This window comes from Pristiophorus japonicus, chromosome 1 (assembly GCF_044704955.1).
Source record: "Pristiophorus japonicus isolate sPriJap1 chromosome 1, sPriJap1.hap1, whole genome shotgun sequence".
Lineage (NCBI taxonomy): Eukaryota > Metazoa > Chordata > Chondrichthyes > Pristiophoridae > Pristiophorus > Pristiophorus japonicus.
The window spans coordinates 308,710,502-308,735,899 of record NC_091977.1 but is presented as its reverse complement, the minus strand read 5'-3'; the positions used below and the strand labels follow the sequence as shown (position 1 = coordinate 308,735,899).

The following is a 25,398-nucleotide window of genomic DNA, read 5'->3' as shown; positions in this document are numbered from 1 at the left end:
ACCAGCCACCACACGGACTTGACAGAGCTAGGTCTTGGTTCAATGGCAAGGATTAACCAAGACGACTGGAGATCAGCTCTGCTGCACGAAGCTAGTGCGCACACATATTGCAGTGTGGGCTGGCCCTTGCTACTCCTGGGCCCTCGCCTCTTCTGGCTCCTGAACTCACGCCTTTCTTGGGCCTTGATCACGACGCTCCACAATTACTCGTCGCTCCTGTGCCCGGACCTCATCACTCCTGCTGTACCTGCCCACACTCCAATCACCGACCTGGATTATGGTGACGTCCAATCCAGTCACCCTCTTCACTGCCATCGCCCTCCTGCACCAGCTTGTATATATGGAGGCGCCTGACACCTCCCCTGCAATCTCCCTCCATGCATTATGCGCTGCCTGTCTGTCAGGTCTTCCCACGTCAGGAAACCGTATTCTTCTTCTGTCTTCCACGCTGTCCATCAGTGTCTCCAGCTCCATATCAGTGAACCTGTTGGCTCTCCTTGCACCTCTTACACCAGCCATCTTTCCAACTCCTTCCAATCTCCTTCCCCCCCTCAGGGCCTTGCTGCAAATCCTGCCCTTTAAAAAAGATCAGGGAGCAGCTGGCTCATTAGAAACCCTTACCTACATGCTGAATTTCTCAGTGGTGATAACGCTCAAATTAATACAGCCACAACGCTGAAAACTCCACTTTGGAAGGATTCATTAGTGCTGGAATCCATTTGTTCACTTTTGGAGCAGAATATGGAGTGGCCCAGCCACTCAAAAATTTTGGCGCTAATGGCCACAAAAGGGTGGGGGGGAGCACCAGCGGTACTGAATTTCAGGCCCATTATCTTTGTAAACTGTTCAATTTACCATGGAATTTTTTTTTCTGTTCGTTATTTTTAATGCAGCTAGTAATCCAATGCAAATGCTCTATATGTGATGCAGAGAGGAACATCTAGCACCTTTTGAGAAAATAAAACTCTCCTCTAGTTCATGAAAAATAATACAAACAGAACAATATTTTGCACGTTCAGTTTGCAACAGAAGCTAACAGTCACAGTCTAGCTGTTCTTATGAATGCCATAATGCGGATTTGACAACCAAAAAATAACACCGGAAGAAACATCAAATCTACCTTCTGACACAAAAAAAACTGATGCGATTTTAAAGTTTACACATTAGACCTTTATTTTATTAGCAATTTTGGAATACTCAACTTTCAATGCTTAGGACTTTAGATTGAACACCACATCAAAGATACAAAATCAATGAAACAAGACAGATGTGCAGAAGGATCAACAGAAGAATCATGGCAACAGAAGTGCAATTTTAAGTAACAAGAGGAGATCTTTAATACTGGAGAAGAAGTGAATAAATTAGAAAAAAAGATGAAAAGAGGTAGAACTCGAACACACTGTGCCATAAAATGCCACAATGGGAGTTCTGTTACTTCCACGACTGAAATGTGCCATTTGGATGAGTGTCAAGCAGAGGCCATGTCCTTCACCCTCTCCTCCAATTCAGGTCCAGCGCTTATCCATTGAAGGCATTGATCGCAGCTGAGATTTTTAGTGGGAGCCTTGCTAAAGGTGGGATGCTTCCCCTTTAACAGCCCTGGTTATCTTTTCTGGTGCTCCAGCAGTATTCCTGCTTTAATATCATTGGGATTCTCCTCATCATTCCAGCGGGCTCCCTCTTGGGGAGAATTCTACCTGCCATGCATTGTAGAGGTCAGGTTTTTCACTACAGGCCTTGTAGATGCCTCATCTACCTCCAGTTCAGGAAAAATTAGAGTGCAAATTATTCTTGGCCACTCACCCATGTCCAGGTGATTAGTTATAAGCAACAATCTGATTGATCTACTCTAACAATGTGACACCACAAACTAACCAATATTAGATGCGGAAAGGTCATGCAGTCCATCGACGTTCTATCAATTAAGTAGATAAACTCTCCCACTTTGGCCATAATTGTATTTTGAATAGCCTTAATGTTTTTCCTTTATTGACTTACTTATTCTAAACATCATTCTTTGAGTAAAGACATTTTCCATGTTTTTTGTTCTAAATTTACTTCACTAATTTTCATTTATCTTCTCTGGCCTTATTGTCTTGGCTTAAGTTGAAGTAATAATTTTGTCAACATTTAATATTCTCCATATTTTCAAGCGATTCACCTCCCTTTAACAAGCTTCCTTAAAGACGGCAAAGCTTATAGTTCTATCATTTTCATCATAGCTAATCGCTTTTACATTTGGAATCAATCTGGTTGCTCTTTTCTGTACACTTTAGTATTTTTTAATGGCATTGTAACTAACTTGAACACATATTCTAAGTGTAGTCTCACTTGTGCTTATAAAACCTTAGCATAACTTCTGTAAACTTGCATTCAATTGTTCTGGCTAGATGCCCTCGCTTTCTAGTTGCTATTTTTCAAAACATGTTCAACAAATTGTCCAGATATTAGCACATCTAATATTATTCTCATGTCCTTATGTCTCTTGTGCTTACAGTTATAAGTGTTACATTTCATCTCATACCTCTACTCAACTGCATAACTTATCAAAATCCTCCTAAAAAGCTTATGTTCCATCCTCAATTTCTGCACCATCAGCAAATTTGGCTAATTTAGAGCTGATTTCAGTATCCATTTAATTTATGCAGACGAGAAACATTAGGGGAGCTTGTAGGATTCTAATCAACATTTCCTCTCAGTGAAATGGTACAACTCTCTTATTTTATGTTTCGACCATTTTCTTTAGCCAGTACTATTCCTGTGGCTTTTAGTTTAATTACAAACTTTCATGCGGAATTTTCTCAAACACTTTCTGTAAATCTAAATAAGCTACATTGTAGATATGTATAAAACCATTTGGAATGATTGATAATGATCATATGACTTGCTGATTGAGGTCAGGTTTATTTAAATTCCATCCAATCCAGGCATTTTGCCTGAATTGCTTCCATCATATCATTTGCTTTGATTTGATTTGCACTCCAGAATCCAGTTCAACCATGAGATGAAATTCTGACACCACATCCTCTCCATCACAAAGATGACCCACTTTCATCTCTGTATCATCAAGCATTTCCGATCCTACTTCAGCCCATCTGTCACTGAAACCCTCACAGCTGCTACCTCCAGATTTGATTATTCCAATGCTCTTCTTGTTGGCCTTTCAACCTCTGTAAACTTCTACTCACACCAAACTATGTTGATCGTATGCTATTCTACACCATGTCACATACTTCTCATCTACCCACCCTCACTGATCTGCTGCCCTTTAACACCTCAAACTTAAAATTCTTCTCCTTGTCTTTAAGTCCTTCCATGGTCTCATCTCTCCCCATCCCCATAACCTCCACCAGCCCTACAACTTCCTCCCACTGCAGCATTAGTAGCCATGCCATCTGCTGCCAAGGTTGCAAGCTCTAGAAGTCTCTCCAAGAAAAATTCTTGGCTAGTAAAATTAAGGAAAACCTAAGGATGTTCTATAAATATATTAAGAGTAAGAGGGTAACTAAAGAAAGGGTAGGGTCTATTATAGACTATGAGGGTAATCTTTGTGTGGAGGCGGAAGATGTTGGTAAGGTTCTTAATGAATACTTTGCATCTGTTTTCACAAAGGAAAGGAGCAATGCAGATACTGCTATCGAGGAGGAGTGTGATATTCTGGATGAAATAAATATAGTGAGAGAGGAAGTATTAAGGGGTTCAGCAGCTTTGAAAGTAGATAAGTTCCCAGGCCCAGATGAAATGCATCCCAGGCTGTTGAACAAAGTAAAAGAGGAAATAGCAGAGGCCATGACCATCATTTTCCAGTCCTCTTTGGATTTGGGCATGGTGCCGGAGGATTGGAGGAATGCTAATGTAGTACCTTTGTTTAAGAAGGGAGAACGGGATAGGCCAAGTAATTACAGGCTTGTCAGCCTAATCTCAGTGGTGGGAAAATTATTGGAAAAAATCCTGAAAGACAGGATAAATCTACATTTGTAAAGGCAAGGATTATTTAGGGACAGTCAGCACGGATTTGTAAAGGGAAGATCGTGATTGACTAACCTGATTGAATTTTTTGAGGAGGTAACCAAAAGGGTCGATGAGGGTAGTGCGTATGATGTAGTGTATATAGACTTTAGCAAAGCTTTTGATAAGGTCCCACATGGTAGACTGGTCACAAAGGTTAAAGCCCATTTCATCCAGGGCAAAGTGGCAAGTTAGATCCAAAGTTGGCTTAGAGGTAGGAAGCAAAGGTTAATGGTTGATGGGTGTTTTTTGTGACTGGAGGAATGTTTCCAGTGGGGTTCCGCAGGACTCAGTACTGGGTCCCTTGCTTTTTGTGATATATATCAACGATTTAGATTTGAATATAGGGAGTATGATTAAGAAGTTTGCAGATGACACTAAAATTGGCTGTGTGGTTGATAATGAAGAGGAAAGTCATGGGCTGCAGGAGGACATCAATCTACTGGTCAAGTGGGCAGAGCAGTGACAAATTTAATAAAGAGAAGTGTGAGGTAATGAACTTTGGGAGGGCTAATAAGGAAAGGGTATACACATTAAGTGGTAGGCCACTTAATAGTATAGAAAAAACAAAGGGACCTTGGAGTGCTTGTCCACAGATCCCTGAAAGTTGCAGGCCAGGTGGATAAAGTGGTTAAGAAGGCATACGGAATGCTTGCATTTATTGGCCGAGGCATAAAATATAAGAACATGGAGGTTATGCTTAAATTGTATAATACTTTGGTTAGGCCACAGCTGGAGTACTGCGTGCAGTTCTGGTCGCCATATTATAGGAAGGACATGATTGCACTATAGAGGGTGTAGAGGACATATACTAGGATGCTGCCTGGAATGGAGAATCTTAGTTATGAGGACAGATTGGATAGGCTGGGTTTGTTCTCATTGGAACAGAGGAGGTTGAGAGGAGACCTCATTGAGGTGTACAAAATATTGAGGGGCCCGGACATAGTGGATAGTAAGGGCCTATTTCCATTGGTGGATGGGGTCTATATCGTTTTAAGGTGGTTGGTGGATGGTTTAGAGGGGATTTGAGGGGTGGATTCTTTACGCAGAGGGTTGTGGGGATCTGGAACTCACTGCCTGGAAGAGTGGTGGATGCAGAAACCCTCACCACTTTTAAGAGATGGTTGGGTGGGCATTTAAAGTGCCGTAACCTCTTGTTGGCCAGCGCAGATATAATGGTAAGTACTGCAGGGAATCGAATATGGCTAGGGTGATCTGCTGGACTAGTTTCGATCACCTGGATGGGTCAGAGAGGAATTTTCCCAGAATTTTTTCCCTAAATTGGCCTGGGTTTTTATCTGGTTTTTGCCTCTCCCAGGATATCACATGGCTCCGGTTGGGGTGGAGTGTAGAATGTTTCAGTGTAAGGGGTGTCGCAGTTGTGTGGGCAGACTGGTTGGGCTGGGTGCTCGTTACCTTTCCGCCATCGCTCATTGTTCATAGATTTATATGTCGTCTTCAGGGCTGCCGACCAAGGGCCATGTGGCTCTTTGTCGGCCGGCACGGACACGATGGGCCGAAATGGCCTCCTTCTGCGCTGTAAATTTCTATGGGCTGGAACCTCCACTTTTGTGCTTATCACTCAAAAATGGGCGTTATTTCCGGCGTGGGCAGTTACAAAAAGGGTTTCAGATCGTCGGTTTCTCACCCATTCTCAAAACACGTAGTTTACATTTTTGAAAATGGGCGTTACCGCGAGCGATATCAAATCGGTGGTAGCATTAAATTTTTTTGATCTTCTGCCATAAAGTGTGGCAATCCTTAGAAACAGCATGACAATGCTCGATTCCCATGATTCAGGGGGTCAAGGGTCATCATGACATGCGCGGAAGAGGAGAGAGAGAGGGAGCTCAGAGGCACTGAAAGCGTGTGTGGCTGTGGTGTGTGCTTGTCTGGCTGTTGTGGGAGACACGAGGGAGATTCACCAGTAGCGAAACGCCTACTAAGCACAAAGAACATAGTTGGCACAGAGTTTTTGTCCAACAAATAAGATATAACATGGAAGGGATGGAGGAGACCCTGGAGCTGGTAGCCAGGAACACTGGTGGCAGAGGGCTCCCAGTGGTCCCCAAACACAGCACTCTACCCCTAGGTTCTGCACCACCACTGCGAACGACAGATGAGAGCAAGGACCAAGATCCTGCTTCTGCATCAGAGAATGTTGTCCCCTCAGCAATCCCGCTCCTGTACCCGTGCAACGACCGCATCTACCTTCATCCCCCCCAAATGAGGCACCGTCGGAGGAGCTCCTCGGCCAGGCGCCGTGGAGCGAGGAGGGGAAGGGGTAGAGGTGAGGAGATGGGGGAGGAAAGTGAGGTGCATGTGTGCAGGTGATGGCTGTGTTATATCTCTATCTGGGTGTATGCAATTGGTTACAATGTATGGAGGTTGGGGGCCACGTTCCTGCTTTGCCTTTGTATTCTGTGTTGGTGGACATGTTGAACATGTGATTTATGTCAATGGTGGAAAAAGTGGGGTGTGGGCGGGGGTTGGGTGTGATTGGCTGTGATACTTCTGATTTCAGACCAATGTTGGTATTAAACTTTTGTTATTGAACATAACTTTGTTGCACATTGTCTCAGATAACTGGACCGTTACACACTGGTGATACCTTACCATGAAAGGGTTAAATACAACTTAACATTAATCAACGTAAACTTTAACTGGCACCAATGTGATGGGCACCATTGATGTCTGAACTACACACACACAGCAGTGTGTCAGCGTTGTCACTCACATCAGCGCTCTTTCAGGCAAATCTTTCCGATATCAGCTCCTCATGTAAGAGTGGGATTTAACAAATGCAGCCACACCGCTGGCGTTTGTTCCAGTTAGATCCACTTTGTGGGTGGTTTTTTGAGCGAGAGATATTGTGGGCGATATGTGTGCAGGTGGTGAAATTGACGATGGGCAATCTCCATGGCCACTAGTTTGGGTAAATATGCTCTTTACAGTGGTCGGGCGTTCATATTGAATCTCAGCGGAAAGTAACGCTGGGCGATATTATGGGCGTTGATTTCGCCCATTCTGCTGATTCCGCCCCAAAAAAAGTGGGTGGGCGGTAATATTTTTTCCCGGCATTAAGCCCATTGTGAAAATAACGCTCAGCAATAAGTCTCCTAAAAAAGCCTGTCAGTTTCCATTTTGTGCCAAAATGGGCACTATATGGGCGTTATACGTCATTTCAGCGGTAAAATGGGGTGTTAAGCATGCAAACAAAGTGGAGGTTCTAGCCCTATGTTTCTAAACCCCTCTGGCTCTCCCCCTCTCTCCTCTTTGAACACTCCTCCTTTGACGGTCCCTCTCTCCTCTTTGAACACTCCTCCTTTGACGATGTCCAGTTCCTTCATGCCTCTGTGGGATGTATTTGCATGTTACAGGTGCTATATAAATGCAAGCTGTTTTTCTTCTTTTAACTTACTTTTTTCTCCTTCCTTCCATTTAGTAATGGTCTAATGTGTGATTTTCCAACTCACAAGATGGTATGTTCTGAATATTTTGTTTATGTATAGCACTTAGCTACAAATGAAAAGAGCAGCTGAGAAAATGCCAAAGGTATTTCCATTCTACAAGTTTGTTTTAAATGCCTGTGCCAGCTGAAGATTTTATCTTTACTTATTTATTTTCACCTGCATTCTCTCCACAGGTGGGAAACAATGTCCTGTTTTCTACCCTTACTGTTTTGACTGCCTGTGAAAATTAGCAATTTGAAATTTGAGGTCACCCTGATCGGCAAACTGCAACAATCTATAACTGAATTTGATAATGATGTGATAAAAGTGAAGGCTGATTGTTGTTTTGAAATGCCTACAGTCTTGTGCAGACTTTGCTCTTTATTCAAATAGTTGACTATGCTAAAAGCCATTAGCCCGTGTTCCTCTGATTAAAAGTGGAGAATAGCTGAAAAGGTAATGGAAACATATTTTTTTCCAAATCGTCACATTTGTCCACAGGATATCATTAAGATGCCAATAATGTAATTTTAAATTCCATTTAGTGATCTATCACTGGTAGTTGTGGCATCTGTATTGTCAGAAAGACTTATAAATGAAGGTACAAATATATTTCAGTTAAATTACATTGAAATTGCTTTTTCAAAGAAGGAGCAACTTAAATAAAAGTAACGGATAATGATTGGGGTAAGTATCCTCTTATGACTTGCGCATAAAAGTTTATATCTGAGCATTAATCTATCTAGGTGAATCTGTTCTGCGCAATCAGTATGTCCACCAAGCAGAATAGAGAACATCTTAGGCTGTATTCTGCATATCAACTGGGAGCTTGGCATCAAATTGTACATATAACTTGGTTTCGAACAGTTTGTTATTAGAACAAGGGAATTTCAATAAATTCATACACAAAATTAAGAGATCATTTTGTTGCAGTTTTTTTACTTGTATTGTGTAGTATACAGATTTTTTTTTTTTAAAAACATGTTTTTTTTTAATTATTGCTGCCACAACAATAGGATTTAGCTCCTATGGCCATGGTTGGAAACCACTGAGGTTCTGATTTGGTGATCAAACATTTTCAGATGAGCCTAGAGACCACCTTAAAAGTTAAATTGAGAGCTTTGGAAAGTAATGTATATTTTTATCACAACTTTGCATTGTTTTTTAAATTCATTCACGGGCCAGCATTTATTGCCCATCCCTAATTGCCCTTGAGAAGGTGGTGGTGAGCCGCCTTCCTGAACCACTTTCTTCTTGCTCTCGTATGATGTCTGTTCAAACAGCATAAGAATGTAAATATTTACTTTTTAAAAATTATTTCACACCTTTGATGAGTGATAAATTAAACAGCAAAGTTGTAGTAATGTTTATTCTCCGAATTATAAATGATCTTCAGAACTTTGCAGCTAAGAATGTGTTTCTTTGCACTTTTTAAGTATCTGATGGATCTGGTCTGCAAACTGTTGAATGTCATAAAAGAACAACTCGACTTGTTCTAAGATATCTAACCAAACTTGAGATTTTCAGCCCAGTTTATCTGCAGAGTAATGCTTCACAGTTTACACCCATATTTATCCCAAAGTCCTTCCTTAATGTGCAGAATAGAATCTCTGACTGAAGCTACGAACACTGCTGGCTGGTTAAGCTGTTCCTACATTCAGTGGTACACCAAGTTTGGCCAGGGTGCTTGATAAGTTGCTGCCACTATCCGCAGCATTCCTCCAAGGTATAGAATTTAATATGCAGAACCTAGATGTGTAGGGGCACAGAGTTAATTCAGTAAGTCTTGTTATAGGGATTTGATTACTTTTGTTCGCACCTTTAGGATATTATAAGTATAGGCAGTCTGTCTATACCGGCCCTGGTACATTCATGAAAGGTTCCCACATTACAACAGTACTTCATTGGCTGTAAAGTGCTTTGAGACGTCCGGTGGTCGTGAAAGAATCTATATAAATTTAAGTCTTTCTTTTATTTTTTTACTCCTTTGGTGTGGCCAGGCTTAATCGTTCTTTATTGTTTTCAGATGAAATGTTGAACTAAGTTCCAAGTCTGCCTGTTTACGTAAAAGATCCCATGGCACTACTCAGAGAATAGCAAGGGAGTTCTCCAAGAGTCCCGGCCAATATATATCCCTCAACAAACACCACCTAAGCACACCAGTCATTTATTTCATTGCTCTTAGTGGGACCTTTCTGGGCATAAATTGGCTGACATGTTTACCTGCAAAACAACACTGACTGCACTTTAAAATATCTAATGGCTGTAAAAGTCACTCACGCACCTTTGATTTAGGAAAACGACCCAAGGTGCTTCATAAGAACATAATCAGACAAAATTTGACACGGAGTCAAAGAAGGAGCTATTAGGAAGGGTGACTGAAAGCTTAGTCAAAAAGACAGGTTTTAAGGAGGGTCTTAAAGGGGGAGAGCGATGGAGAGGTTTAGGGAGGGAATTCCAGAAATTAGGACCTAGAAGGCTGAAGGCACGGCCACCAAAGTAAGGCTAAGTAAGTGTGACATGTGCAAGAGACCAAAGTTGGAGGGAAGGCTGGAGGTGGTTACAGAGATAGGGAGGAATGAGGCAATGGAGAGATTTGAACATGAGGATGAGAATTTTAAAATCAAGGCATTGTGGACTGGCAGCCAGTGTAGGTCAGCAAGTACAAGAGTAATGGGTGAGTGTGAATTGGTGCGGATCTGGATGTGGCCTGTCTTTGGGACATAATTTATCATTCTTTTTTCTTTCTCCCAGAGACTGAATTGCATTGAAACTTTTATTGAGGAGAAAGTTTTGATGCTTGCCAAAGCATCTCCCCTCCCAAAATATATTTAAGGATACCTGAAACTTCGCATTGGAACTCTCCCTTTTCTTAAGCCATTGACTGAAAATGGGTTGAGCTTTCTGATTTAGTACTTTGTCACTAGCCCCTGATGCAGTCATTGAGGGTCGGGATCTTTTCTGCCATCAAAGAAGTAGCTTGGCTCTCTTACTGGTATGTAGAGGACCATTGTGCTCAGTAGACATGTGTGGAGGAAAGCTGTTGCAGGATTTAAACACCTATAGCAAATTTAAATGGCAGCAGATTCCTGAAGGGCCATGCGTAAGCAATTTTTGTAGATACTTTTTTTCAGCATCTTCAATTCCTTTGAATACTTGAAGTTTTATTGTGCTACTGCACAACGATATTCAGAAAAGGCAGCAGCTTTTCCAGGATAGGCTGGGTTTGTTCTCATTGGAACAGAGGAGGTTGAGAGGAGACCTCATTGAGGTGTACAAATTTTGAGGGGCCTGGATATATTGGATAGCAAGGATCTATTTCCCTTGGTGGAGGGGTCAATTACGAGGGGGCATAGTTTTAAGGTGGTTGGTGGAAGGTTCAGAGGAGATTTGAGGGGAGGCTTCTTCATGCAGAGGATTGTGGGGGTCTGGAACTCATTGCCTGGAAGTGGTGAATGCAGAAACCCTCACCACATTTAAAAGGTGCTTGGATGGGCACTTGAAATGCCGTAGCCGGCAGGGTTACGGACCTGGAGCTGGTAAGTGGGATTAGACTGGATAACCTCTTGTTGGCTGGCGCAGATACGATGGTAAGTACTGCACCGAATCGAATACTGTCAGGGTGATCTCCTGGATTAGTTTTGATGGGTTGAAGAGGAATTTTCCCAGATTTTTTTCCCCAATTGGCCTGGGTTTTTAATCTGGTTTTCGCCTCTCGCAGGAGATCACATGGCTCCGGTTGGGGTGGAGTGTAGAATGTTTCAGTGCAAGGGGTGTCGCAGTTGTGTGGGGCAGACTGGTTGCGTTGGGTGCTTTTTACCGTTCCGCCATTGTTCACAGTTCATAAGTTGACCGAGGGCCGTGTGGCTCTTTGTCAGCCGGTGCGGATACGATGGGCTGAAATGGCCTCCTTCTGTGCTGTAGATTTCTATGTTTCTATGTATCCAGTGACTTCATGGCAGCCTCTTCAGCACAACCGTCAGCAGGTCCAACTAATTCTCTGGCATCAAAACCACCAAAGCAGAGAGCTCACAATGTCTCTGTTGCCAACCAAGCAGAATTGATGGAGCAAATGAGAATATGCAGGGAAATATTGTTGGGGCCACATGGGAGGAAACTAGTCAAAGAAGTAGCCAGAGCTGCTCACTCACACTCGCGGGGCTACAGACCAGAACCGGAAAACGTTCAATGACCTGTAAAGGGAAAGCATGATAATAATGTTGTGACTATTTTTTCTAGATGGAAAAAAGAGAACACAATGTCTGGGAGAGGCAGGCCACCAGGATAATCCTTGACATCAGGCAGTTCACAGCTTATGAGAAGCAGGAAATGGAGCTGCTGGGTCAACGCTCTGCTTTAGCTGTCGATGAGAGAGAGAGGTCGGTGGGACTGTGTCAGCTGCTGCTCAGGATGTGTAAAGCATTGCTAGCACCTGTTGCAGTAGTTAACTGTAAACATCAGCCCAAAAAAGTCCAAAGTGTTACCGTCTTGATCTCACTCCCCTTTCTGGGTGGTGCACACCCATTCTCTGCTCCCTTCATATTTTTTCTGCAGATCATTCCCATGACAAAATAATTAAGTCTGCAAAGGAGATCCACCCATATGACACAAATAAGTAGCAAAATAAATTATCATGGAGAGTGGACAAAGTTTTAAAATAGTGCAAATACTGAATGATGGAAGTAAAGCCAGCACTATTCCATGAGAAAAGTTCAGTTGTGGTAATTAGGTTAGTAAACAAAGAACAGGGCAAGCTGTGGGGAAATTTAAAGGAGCCATTTGCATTGCTGAACAATTTGTCTTACAATTTTTAAAATCAAAGTTACGGTTATTTAATAACATTGCTCTGTTATTTTAACAGATGAGTTAGATAGGTTAAAGCCTGTGGGAAAAAAAACAGAACAATGCCAAAAGAACAGAGCGAGTGTTCATCTGCTATTCTAGCAAACAGACTCTAGACTCGTACCTTATCAACATAATCTCTGCCTAGCATTTTCTAAGCAGAACACTAAACAGCTGGATCGCTTCATCATACATTTAATATAGCTCTCTCTTTTTATTCAAAAATCATTTATAAAGTAGCTGAAAAATTATTATGGTCAAATATTCCAGCAATAATTTCGGTGTGAAAACCATTAGGTGTAAATTAAAGCAGTTTGCCAAGCTTAGAACTTAAATGCTCGGTTTTACTCACCACAGAAGGGATTTCACAGGCAGTCTCACGATCACTTTGCTGTGGGTCACAGTAGAGTCTAAGCTTCTGTATTTCTATCTATTTAATAAAAATTAAACAAAGCATCGGTCATGAAGAAAATAAGTAAACAGGCTCACTGTGAAAATGGTTTGTGTGGCCTAGCTCAGTGCGACACACTTAATAATGGCTATGGTTATTAGTTATTTAAATGTATGGAAATTAGGTGTTATACACTATAAATGTTAGATATGTTATGATTACATTTGTATGGTTAATTTTTGCCAATTGTTTGCAGGAGAAGAAATTTGGGTGAAGGATATTTTGGTTTTGGAAAATGGAACATTCTTCCAGTTTTTGCACCCTGATCCACTCCCAAATCAAATTGAGTAAATTTTTAGACGTAGGGTGTAACTCCTTCCAACAATGTGATTAAACATTAACTTCATAACAGCATTCCCTGCCACACCACTTTGACATTTCCATTGCCCACTCAAGTCATTTGTGCAACCTGACTTAGGTCAACCAGCTAGGGTTAAATTATGGGCAGTTTGTTCATGGACTCCCACTCAATAAGAACCAGGCTGAGTAGTCAAAACTCACTTAGGACCCTTACAGCCAGCACAATGGGGAGAATTGTTGTCTCATTACTCTAGTCTGGATTCAACCACTGGTCCAGAGTTTGGTCAGACTCAGCCTGGTTCTTGTTGAGTGTTAAATGTAATCATAACATACCTAACATTTAGAGTGGAACATCTCATTTCCATACATTTAAAGAATTAATTTCAGACAATTATTGTCTCAGTCACAATTGTGTTTTGAATCACCTTCTTCCATGAATGGAATCTTGCATCGTTACCTTGGTCTCTTCGACTAGAAATCCAATTCAAGATCCAAGAAATATCACTTACTTATGGGACGTTATGATTAAGAGAAATAACATTATTTATTTATAAAGAGGATGCAATTGTGATCTTTATACTGATTTTTAAAATTTTGACAACTTCAACATTCATGTTGAGAGCTAGCTTGGAAATTGCTGTTGATATGCAATTCATAGCTAAATTGTAGGCTACCAAAAGTTTCTAAAAGAATGTACTCCTGCTGGTTTAGCCACAATATTGCTGCCTCTAGTCAGTAGTTAACACCTGCCAAAAACAGGACATTCTGGCCCTCAGAGTGGGCCAACCAATGTGAAGGGAGCAGCATTAAATGTTCTAAATCAGCTGCAATTAAAAAGCAGTTAAGCATCTGAAATAGCAGAAGGAAAGAAAAGCTTGCTGATTGTTCATTAAGTTGCTGTAAAGCCAATTTGACTGGCCAGCAGCTGCAAGCTCCTGTGAAAGGACTCGGGAAAAGAATGCATCATTTAAAAGGTACTGATGGCCATCCCTGAAATATGCCAGGCATTGCGGGAGGTAGCTTAAAGCCAGCAACACCAGTCAGGATCTGGTTGACTCATGTGCAGAGCCCTGGCAATGCAATGCACAGCCCAGGGAGTTCTAGGGCCACCAAAGTCTCAGCAGGTCAATGACTTGCAAGCATACTTGTTCCTTACACTAGAGAATCATATAGAAGAAATGGTACGTTAAGTGCCACACTCAAACAGAACACGGGCAGTACCATGGCAAAAGATACTGACATTGTTGATATGCCTATTCAGTCTTTTCAGTACATTTTCTATATGGGGATGAATTTCTGCAGGGCTCCCGCAGCGCCCCCCCCCCCCCCCCCCCCGCCCCCAAAATGTATGTATTGTGCTGAGATTGTCTTTGTGACTGTACACACTAATTAACACCAAAATATGAACATTGATGGCAGTGGAGGAAATGCGGAGGACAGTGTGGCTGAAGCTGTTCTGGTTGAGCAAGGTCAGGAACCAGGAGCGGAGCGGAGCGAGTTCGGGAGCCAGGAGCGGAGTGGAGCGAGATCGGGAGCCAGGAGCGGAGCGGAACGAAGTCGGGAGCCAGGAGCAGAGTGGAGCGAAGTCGGGAGCCAGTAACAAGGTCGAGCCCAGGAGCGGCACAACCTGGTCCAGCAGTGGGGTCGAGGCCCAGGGAAGGCGCAGCACAGGCCAACAGCGAGGTCAGGAGGCCTACACTGCATCCTATGAAACACAGGGAGGACCTGTGGGAAGGAGGAAAGAGGACAGTAGGAGTATGTGTGCGCATGTGTGTGTGTGTGTCCTGGGCCCATGCAGCAGAGACTGGTCTCCAGTTGTCTTGGATCCCCTCCCTATTGGACCAAGACTTAGCTCTACCAAGCCCATGTAGTAGCTGGTGTGCAATGTCACCCCATGTTAAAAGAAGTCAGGCACAGGCATCTTCCAAGAAGAAGAAGGTCAAACTTAGTGACTTCTATTTTGAGGCAATCTTTTAGATTACAATATTAGAAACAGAATCTAATGGTTATGATAGTCACCTAGAATAAGAAAAAATGCTCAAATTGCACCATGTTCAGAAAAAAACCCACACTGAATAAATGTTAGGAGGCTAATTTCAATCCATCGGAGGGATTGGCAAGAGTTTGCAAGGCTGCCTAAGGGATGAAATAATTGAAAGTGGCAAGATTAAAATTGACTGCGAATTTTTACATAAGTATTGCATCTAAAACAGGCAAGACATTCTCTTACACTTTACTTTTTATATTTTGTATTATTAACATACATGCTGCAGCATACCACCTGCATAACCATTCCCATCTTTGGTGAACGTATGGAAGAAGTTGCAATGTGCTACAAATGGAGCAGGCAAAACACCAAAAAAAACACTTCAGCTCGGTCTCAGTGAATTGGCTCCATTTCAGATTTTTTAAGTTGGTTTGGCCTACGTAGACATGAAGCTACTGACTCAAAACCTGGATCTAAATCACTTAATTTGAGAAACTGGTCTGCAGCACTTGGGAAAGCTTGGCTCAATTCATAGGAAACAAAGGAGGCTTCAAAAATAGGAAATCATTTGGTCCAACAAGTCCTCCACTGCTTTTGATTGATATCAATTCCACAGAACCAAAGGCTTCGTGGTGAAGAGAAGAAAATTGGTGAGAAGCAGAAAAAGTTTAAAAAGTTCTTTCCTCTCAATGAAAATCACTTCCAATTTTAACAATTGTTTAACCCCATTTAATAGGAATCGTTAACATCTGTTACACACTTAAAAAAAGTCCTTCAAGTAGAGATGAAATTCAAACAAACTGAATCAGTGTTCTATATGTAACACAATTCATTTTCCGGACACCCCCAGAAATCCAAATAACTTAAAAATCAAAGTATCCTAATCCTCCTTGACTTGTATCAGTACAGTTATTATGGGCGCAATTTTGACCATGACTTGCAGCAATTTTTTTGGAGTAAGTTGTTTTTTCTGGCGTAAGTAAAAAAAAATGCCATTTTCCCCCCAAAATTTGCTCCAGAGTAAGTCAGTTAGGTCTGATTTTTTTTTTTAAGGTGAGTTTTTTTTTTCAAAAGGGGGCTTCCCAGACACTTATGCCAGTTTTGGCCATTTATGCCACTTTGGCCAGCAAAAAGTTACTCCAAATCGACTTAGGTCAGCGTATGTGGCCAGCTTTGAAAAACTTTGCAGGCAGTGAAGAAAAAGCAGCGCATATTCGGCAGACATTAGGGCAGGGATAGGGGAGGGAAGGGAACTGGAGAGGACCTCAACAACCAAGCACCAAACATTGCAAGGAAAAGCTCAAACAATTAAAATACTAATAAAAATGAAGTAAATCCTACCGGAGAAATGCGAGCTGCTGGCCGCGATATAGTGAAGGGGGGGGGGGGGGGGTGGAGGCGGGTAGCCAGAGAGAGAGAGAGAGGGAGAGAGAGATGCTCGAATACAAAACACTCTTTCTCTCCCCCCCACCCCAAAAACCCCAAAACACTCTTTCTCCCCCCCAAAAAAAACTTTCCTCCTCCCCCCCCTCAAAACTCTCCTCCTCACCCCGCCCCCCCACCAATCAAAAGTCTCAAGCACAGCCACTAAATAAAAATTAGAACCGAAGTCCTACCTCACCCGGGAACTCAGCGGGCCGGTCAGCCGGTGCGGGAGGCCATTCAGCCGGGGATAGGGTGCTGCGAGATCGGGCGTCCCTTTGGCCGGGGATAGGGGCTGCGAGCAGCGGGTCCTGCTCAAAGCCCACAGGACATGCTGGGAGAGCAGGAGCATGCGCACAGCCCTCACTGAGCATGCACACAGGTGCCGGCAGTGCTTTCTGTGCTGGCCTGTTGTTCCGCCCCCCCCACCATAGACTGCACATCACGCCACGACTCCGGGGATTCCGAAGAGCGGCCAGGATGGTGCCCCTTTTTTTCTGGCACCCTTTCCAGCGCGCAAAGTCGGCGCGCTTCAGGTCAGCGTGCCGAAAAAACGCCTTGGGCAATGTTGGGCCCTATATACTGAGCACCTGTGTTGATGTACATAATCATTTTAAATAATGAAAATAAATACTTCCATAACAAATAGAGACAATTATATCTAAAAGTAATTAATTTAGACTCAATTCATGTAGTGACATAAGCAGTACTTAGATCTTTCACTTACGGATACAGATGTTTCTCTTTTCACATGTTTGGCCACCTGAGCCTTTCCATTTATGAAAATAGGAATGACTTGCTGAAGACGTCTATTCTGAATTTGTAGGTCATCTAAGAAGCAGGTGACTTCCATTTCTAGTACCAGTATCCTTAACTGATGCCAGTCTTCATCAAACAGTTTCTATTGAGTAAGACAGAAACATTTTTAGGTTATTTTGAAACTGAACTGAAATTGATACTCTGAAATCTCGCCTCTCCTTTCTGTATCTAATGCCAGGTCTGAATTGAGGCTCAGGGCCCTCTTTCCATTTTTTTTCCCAAACTCTGCAATTCTACATCAATAGCTCTTGAATGTCATTCAACAAGCTCCTAACAAGGTTCCCACCCCCCAAATTTTCTTTCATCCATTTTATGATGGGAGTAAAGACTCAAAACAAACTATCCCTCTATTCTTTTTTTTCAGAATTTCACAACAAAAGATCAGATTTTTTTTTAAACAGATGATCTGGTCATTATCAAATTGCTGTTTGTGGGAGCTTGCTTATGTACAAATTTAATGCTGCATTTCCTACATTACAACAGTGACTACACTCCAAAAGTACTTCATTAGCTGTAAAGCGCTTCAAGACGTCTGTGGTCACGGAAAGTGCTATATAATCCAAGTCTTTCTTTTCCTTTTTCTTTCCAATGCACCAGTTGAATATCTTCCAAAATATAGAAAACACTGGATTATTTTTAGTAGCAGAATTTATAAATGGTCTATAGTCTACAGTTTTCTTTCATATATGAAGATGACACTTGTTATTTTATTAAGTCCCTCCTGCATCAAGTTTATTAAGAAAATATGTGCAAATGTATCAACTGTCATCACTTTATTCCATTTGGAAAATTAATTTTAGCATGAAATAAATAACATTATTGTGGAAAAATTCAAGATCTTTAACCATCACGTTTCAGTAAGGGTCTTTTTTCTTGACGCCAAGAAATACAAGTCTGTATTTTTAGATTTTCCACACAGTACATTTACCATTAGTCAGAATCTTGGAACCTCTGGAATGGTTTCTTTTCACAGCTGAAATTGCACATTACTGATTTTATCTGGGGGTGGGGTCGGAAGGTGGAGGGAGAGGGAGGCGACGGGGTAAAGGTGAAGGATAACAGAGCTAGGGAATGAAACATTTTTCCACTTTGGGCACCCAGCATTAGTACTGAACACTCCAAGTCACGCTATCATGGCAGATCCCCCCATAATTCCATGCGCTTTAATTATTAAACAAAGCTCTGTAATCACAACTTCATTACGGTATAGACTATGCATCAGCGTGAACTTCTCCACTTGTCACAACAGCAATCATTTTTTTAAATAAATCTTGGAGTAAAAATGCCAAATTATGGACAGTTGCAAGCAGTGCATCCATGCATGTCAAATTAAGGACAATAGCATGCTGTTGATCTATGATGCAACACCAAATGCATTTCACATAGGAACTTTACATTGAGATGAAAGGACACTTTCATCAATCAGCTCGAGTTGTATTTAAACCAAAATGTGTTAGCCCAATGTATTAACTATTTCTTTCAATGCAATGGTGTAAAGCTTCCAGTCCCAGCAGTAAAGTTGGAGAACCAGTGTGCTTTATGCTTGCTGACTTTCAGGTGAGCCAACCTCCCGTGATTGCCCTAACTTATTACTCAGATATAGCTCCCTCTCCCTACTGGGCCCAGTACTTAGGGACAGTCAGCACGGATTTGTTATGGGATGATCGTGTTTGACTAACCTGATTGAATTTTTTGAGGAGGTAACCAGGAGGGTCGATGAGGGTAGTGCGTACGATGTATTGTATATGGACTTTAGAAAAGCTTTTGAGAAGGTCTCACATGGTAGACTGGTCACAAAGGTTAAAGCCCATGGGATCCAGGGCAAACTGGTTAGTTGGATCCAAAATTGGCTTGGAGGTAGGAAGCAAAGGGTAATGGTTGATGGATGTTTTACTGACTGGAAGGATGTTTCCAGTGGGGTTCCTCAGGGCTCAGTACTGGGTCCCTTGCTTTTTGTGATATACATCAATAATCTAGATTTGAATATAGGGAGTATGATTAAGAAGTTTGCAGATTACACTAAAATTGGCTGTGTGGTTGATAATGAAGAGGAAAGTCATGGACTGCAGGAGGATATCAATCTACTGGTCAGGTGGGCAGAGCAGTGGCAAATGGAATTTAATTCAGAGAAGTGTGAGGTAATGAACTTTGGGAGGGCTAATAAGGAAAGGGTATACACATTAAGCGGTAGGCCACTTAAAAGTGTAGATGAACAAAGGGACCTTGGAGTGCTTGTCCAGAGATCCCTGAAAGTAGCAGGCCAGGTGGATAAGTTGGCTAAGAAGGCATACGGAATGCTTGCCTTTATTGGCTGAGGCATAGAATACAAGAGCAGGGAGGTTATGCTTAAATTGTATAATACTCTGGTTAGAAACATAGAAACATATAAAATAGGTGCAGGAGTAGGCCATTCGGCCCTTCTAGGCCACAGCTGGAGTACTGTGTGCAGTTCTGGTTGCCGAATTATAGGAAGGACATGATTGCACTCGAGACCTGGGTGTCATGGTTCAGCAGTCATTGTAAGTTGCCATACAGGTACAGCAGGCGGTGAAGAAGGCAAATGGTATGTTAGCCTTCATAGCTAGGGGATTTGAGTATAGGAGCAGGAAGGTCTTAATGCAGTTGTACAGGGCCTTGGTGAGGCCTCACATGGAATAGTGTGTCCAGTTTTGGTCTCCTAATCTGAGGAAGGACGTTCTTGCTATTGAGGGAGTGCAGCAAAGGTTCACCAGACTGATTCCCGGGATGGCTGGACTGACATATCAGGAGAGACTGGATCAACTGTGCCTTTATACACTGGAGTTTAGAAGGATAAGAGGGGATCTCATAGAAACATATAAGATTCTGATGGGACGGGACAGGTTAGATGCGGGTAGAATGTTCCCGATGTTGGGGAAGTCCAGAACCAGGGGACACAGTCTTAGGATAAGGGGTAGACCATTTAGGACTGAGATGAGGAGAAACTTCTTCACTCAGAGAGTTGTTAACCTGTGGAATTTCCTGCCGCGGAGAGTTGTTGATGCCAGTTCATTGGATATATTCAAGAGGGAGTTAGATATGGCCCTTACGGCTAAGGGGATCAAGGGGTATGGAGAGATAGCAGGAAAGGGGTACTGAGGGAATGATCAGCCATGATCTTATTGAATGGTGGTGCAGACTCGAAGGGTCGAATGGCCTACTCCTGCACCTATTTTCTATGTTTCTATGAGAGGGTGCAGAGGAGATTTACTAGGATGCTGCCTGGAGTGGAGAATCAGCTATGAGGACAGATTGGATAGGCTGGGTTTGTTCTCATTGGAACAGAGGAGACCTCATTGAGGTATTCAAAATTTTGAGGGGCCTGGATATAATGGATAGCAAGGGCCTATTTCTCTTGGTGGAGGGGTCAATTACAAGGGGGCATAGTTTTAAGGTGGTTGGTGGAAGGTTCAGAGGGGATTTGAGGGGAGGCTTCTTCACGCAGCAGGTTGTGGGCGTCTGGAACTCACTGTCTGGAAGGGTGGTGGATACAGAAACCCTCACCACTTTTAAAAGGTGCTTGGATGGGCAGTTAAAGTGCCATAACCTGCAGGGTTACTGACCTAGAGCTGGTAAGTGGGATTAGACTGGATAACCTCTTGTTGGTTGGCGTAGACACAATGGCAAGTACTGCAGGGAATCGAATACAGCCTGGACTAGTTTCGATCACCTGGATGGCTCGGAGAGGAATTTTCCCAGATTTTTTCCCCCCCAATTGGCCTGTTTTTGCCTCTCGCAGGAGATCACATGGCTCCAGTTGGGGTGCAGTGTAGAATGTTTCGGTGCATGGGATATCGCAGTTGTGTGGGGCGGACTGGTTGGGCTGGGTGCTCTTTACCTCTCCGCCATTGTTCATAGGTTTATATGTAACCTTCAGGGTTGCTGACCGAGGGCCATGTGGTTCTTTGTCGGCCGGCGTGGACATGATGGGCCGAGATAGCCTCCTTCTGTGCTGTTGATTTCTATGGTTTCTATGTTAAACCTTGCCAAAGAGGGGTGGGAAATTAAAGAATGTTGCAAAGATTTAAACAGATATTGGCATTTAAAGCTAGATGGCCACATAGATGTGGTCCTTTGAGCTGCTGCTCATGCCAAGTACTCCTGTAGCTTTACAGCTCTTTCATTGCTAACCATTCCACTCCAGCAGACCACACGTTCAAGCTGCAACTTACAACTGAAGGCCTTGGTGTATTCACATTTTCAAAAGGCTTCACACATAAAACCATTGCGACACACCTAACTATTGTGGTATTTACTGGCACAGGCTGGGCTGTATGCTGAACATATGTTGCTGTGTATGTACTCCTTCAACTTACAGCATCTGAAGACTACTACAACACCTGTATGACAAGATGGCACAAAATACCAGAGAATAGACCCAAAGTAGAACAGGTCTCAACAATTATAATCCTCGGTTTCCCTTGGAGGCAGTCACTCTGCACATCCTTCCAAATAGGAGCATGGAGGGAATTGGGCACGATGAGGCGGCAAGCTTCCCCCCCACCCCTCCCGCACCCCCTCGCCCCCCCCCCGCCAAGCTCCGGGTTAGCAGATCCAGTTCTTACATCTGGTGTTATAGCAGGAGTGTACCGGTAGGCCTGCAGATCTTCATTGCTTACATTTTTGCCAAATATAATCAAGTAAGGTATGTGCCTGTTACTAAGAAATTTACTAATTTATCATTGTAGTTATCAAGAAAATCTTTGTAAATTGAAATAGCGTTAAATAAAATTAATTGCATTCTGCAAGTACGTAAGAGATAGAGATTCATATTGGGTGATAGCACAAAACTGTTTTATTAGCGTAAAATGGTCAGTATCACATTGGCTACCCGTTGCATACCTAGCCCGATATTCCGTACCAATAGATCTGAATATCGGGCCTGGTGTACAACAGGTGGCCGATGCGAGACCACCCATCTCGCGCTACTGCCCGAGGAAAATTTCTATCCTTTAGAATCATAGAATGGTTACAGCACAGAAGGAGGTCAATCGGCCTGTCGAGCCTGTGCCGGCTCTCAGCTAGTTCCACTCCCCCGCCTTTTCCCCATAGCCCTGTAATTTTGTTTTCCTTCAGGTAGTTATCCAATTCCCTTTTGAAAGCCACAATTGAATCTGCCTCAACCACCCTTTCAGGCAGTGCTTTCCAGATCTTAGCCACGCACTACATAAAAAGGTTTTCCCTCTTTGGTTCTTCTGCCAATCATCTTAAATCTGTGCCTTCTGATTCTCGACCTTTCCACCAATGGGAGCAGTTTCTCTCTATCTACTCGGTCCAGACCCCTCATGATTTTGAACATTAAATCTCCTCTCAACCTTCTCTGCTCTAAGGAGAACAACCCCAGCTTCTCCAGTCTATCCACGTAACTGAAGTCCCTCATCCCTGGTAAATCTTTTCAGCACCCTCTCCCTTATATATTTTCCTTCCTGTGCTACATTGTATCATAGCTAATCACCAAATTTATTTATAAACATTCAAACTTCAAAACAGATTAAGATACATTTGATAGCTTTATCGGATCATGCTCTGCCTGATTCATTTATTTAGCGCAGGATTAAAAATATTGTACATGAAGCATTAAGTCAGATATAGTCAGAGCACCAACCTCTAGTTTGCCACCGTTAAACGTCACGGTCTGGATCTCATTGGCCAGACTGGTTGTGGTAAAGTACACGGCCTGTTGTTCACCATCAATTGTGACAGCTGCCTGAATAATCCCTTCTTTAGACAGGATTCTCCATAAGTCAAATTTCTGCTTGTTGGTTGGACTTTTTAAACGTAGGGTGGCAACAAATACATAAGAAGGCGGCAGGCCTTCTGGAAATATGTCTCTGGAAATATATAAAAAATATTATATTTCATATACTCAAACCAACAGAGGAAAATATGAGCTCTGATTTCATAATTGCACATCTGCATTTTTCATAGATACTGCCATAAACAAACCGAGAACTTTTGTATAAACTTTTGTGTCCTCGCAATGCATTTGAGGCCCAAGACTGTTCTTTTTTTGCATTCTTAAACTCTTGCTTCAACTTATTTGAAACCTAAATTATTAGAAACATAAGGCTATAATTTGCTGTAGCAATGCATCTAATGGCGCCTGCTGTTAGTTAGACTTGCCCTTGCACATTTAGGTTTTTACATTTTTTACACGGCAAGTTGCTGAAAGTGCAGGGCATCTGGGACATGAGTCAACAGGGAAAGCAACTGTGTATCTTCTTAACCAATCAGATTGAAGGATTGTGAAATTAACAGCGCAAAGACTGAGAAGGAAGGGAAAATTAGAGTGGGTGAATTCAATGTCAAATCAGGTACAGAATAAGAAATAATGGGCTCAATTTTCCCGTGATTTGTGCAGTTTTTTTGGTGCGCGTCGCTTTTTTTGGCATAAGTTAAAAAATTAAAATTTCCCCAATGAATGTGTGCCAGTGTAACTCAGTTAGTTACGATTATTTTAGGTTAGGTTTTTTTGTGTCATAGGAGGCATAACCTGATGTCTGCACCAGTTTTTCTCAATTATGTAAGTTTGCCCCCAAAAAATGTCTCCTAGGTCGGCGTACGTGACCACTCGCGAAAAACCTTCTGATGAGTTAAGAAAAACCAGCGCATTGAAAAATCAGCACAAAAACTTGCCATTGTTTTTCAGCGAAGTTTTGGAGCGAGCGAAGAATACTTAAATATGCATAATAAAGATAACTTTTTTTTTACCTTAAAATGCAGTAAATGGAAGTTTGATAGAATTCTGTAAATTTTCATTTTTTTTAAACTGACATGCCACCACCGAATATCTGCAAACATGGCTCGAGAGTCGAAGCGCGGCCAGCAGAATCTGATACTCGCCCGGACACAGGGGCTCAGGGCTCAGCTTCAAAAGAAGTCTGAGGGGGATGGGGAGCTGTGGAAGGCATATGGAAGGCATCAGAAGCCTGCACTATGCATCAAACGTAGCCTGGGGAGGTTGGCGGGGGGCAGGAGGGTCATGATCACTGCGCCTGCTCAGACCTGGGTGTGGTCCATACAGAACTTGTGGGGAGAGAGAACAATGAACCTTGTCCTGTTGTTTTGAGCTTTTTGCAAAGGTAAAATTTAACCATGGGGGCAATACTGACAATGCCATACCCTGTGCAAGTCTTCTGCATGATGGTGCTGCAGAGAAGACAATTGATTCGACGTCATCGCATAAGGAACTTCAGAGCAAGTAGGGTGATGAGCAGGAGGCCTTACCCATGTCAGGTATATCGAGACAGGCGTTCGTACCTGCACCTGAGTGATGCAGACTATGTCAGAAGACTGCGTTTCCACAAAGAAGTTGTAAGTGAGATCTGTGAGTTGGTAAAAGCAGACCTGAAACCTAGAAGCATCAGGAGGACTGCTTTGTCAGTTGAAGTGAAGGTTACAGCTGCACTTTCATTCCAACATCTGGATCGTTCCAAGCTACAACATGCAACACATGTTTCATTCGGCAAGTGACTACTGCACTATATGCCCGGAGGAATGACCACATAATGTTCCTCATGACCAACCAGGCAATGCATGACAGGGCTGTGGGCTTCTCCAGGATTGCTGGCTTCCCAAAGGTATAAGGCTGCATTGATTGTACCCACATCGCCTTGCGAGCAACTTTGGAGGATTCTGTGATGTACAGGAATAGAAAAGGCTTCCACTCCATTAATGTGCAGCTCGTGTGTGACGACATGTATTGCATTATGTTAGTTGATGCAAGATACGCTGGGAGCATCAATAATGCATTCATCCTACGCGACAGCATTACAGCTGCCATGTTTCAGCAGCAGCCAGAAGGGCAAAGCTGGCTACTGGGAGACAAAGGGTGCAACCTCACCACCTGGCTCATGACACCCCTATGCGTAACTCGGACGGAAGCTGACCGGGAATACAACACGTCGCACACTGCGACACGCATCATTAAATGAGAGGACCATTGGCATCTTGAAACACCGTTTCCGATGCCTGGACCATTCCAGAGGCTACTCGCAATACTCCCTAGAGATTGTCGGTCAGTTTACTGTTGTGTGCTGCATAACTTAGCCATCATGAGGCAGCAGCAACTGGCAGTAGAAGACCCAACTGAGGTGAGA

General features: G+C 42.8%; 1 protein-coding gene across 1 annotated transcript in view; it reads right to left on the bottom strand.

Annotated features, from left to right (window-relative positions):
- LOC139263977 (collagen alpha-1(XXI) chain-like) overlaps nt 1-25,398 on the bottom strand; it is a 143,607-nt gene that overhangs the window by 55,874 nt on the left and 62,335 nt on the right. Inside the window, exons 5-7 of the mRNA XM_070880105.1 lie at nt 22,905-23,130; nt 17,190-17,363; nt 12,655-12,732 (exon numbers count right to left, since the gene is read on the bottom strand). Coding sequence (XP_070736206.1) covers nt 12,655-12,732; nt 17,190-17,363; nt 22,905-23,130 — 478 coding nt within the window. The remainder of the gene's footprint in view (nt 1-12,654; nt 12,733-17,189; nt 17,364-22,904; nt 23,131-25,398) is intronic.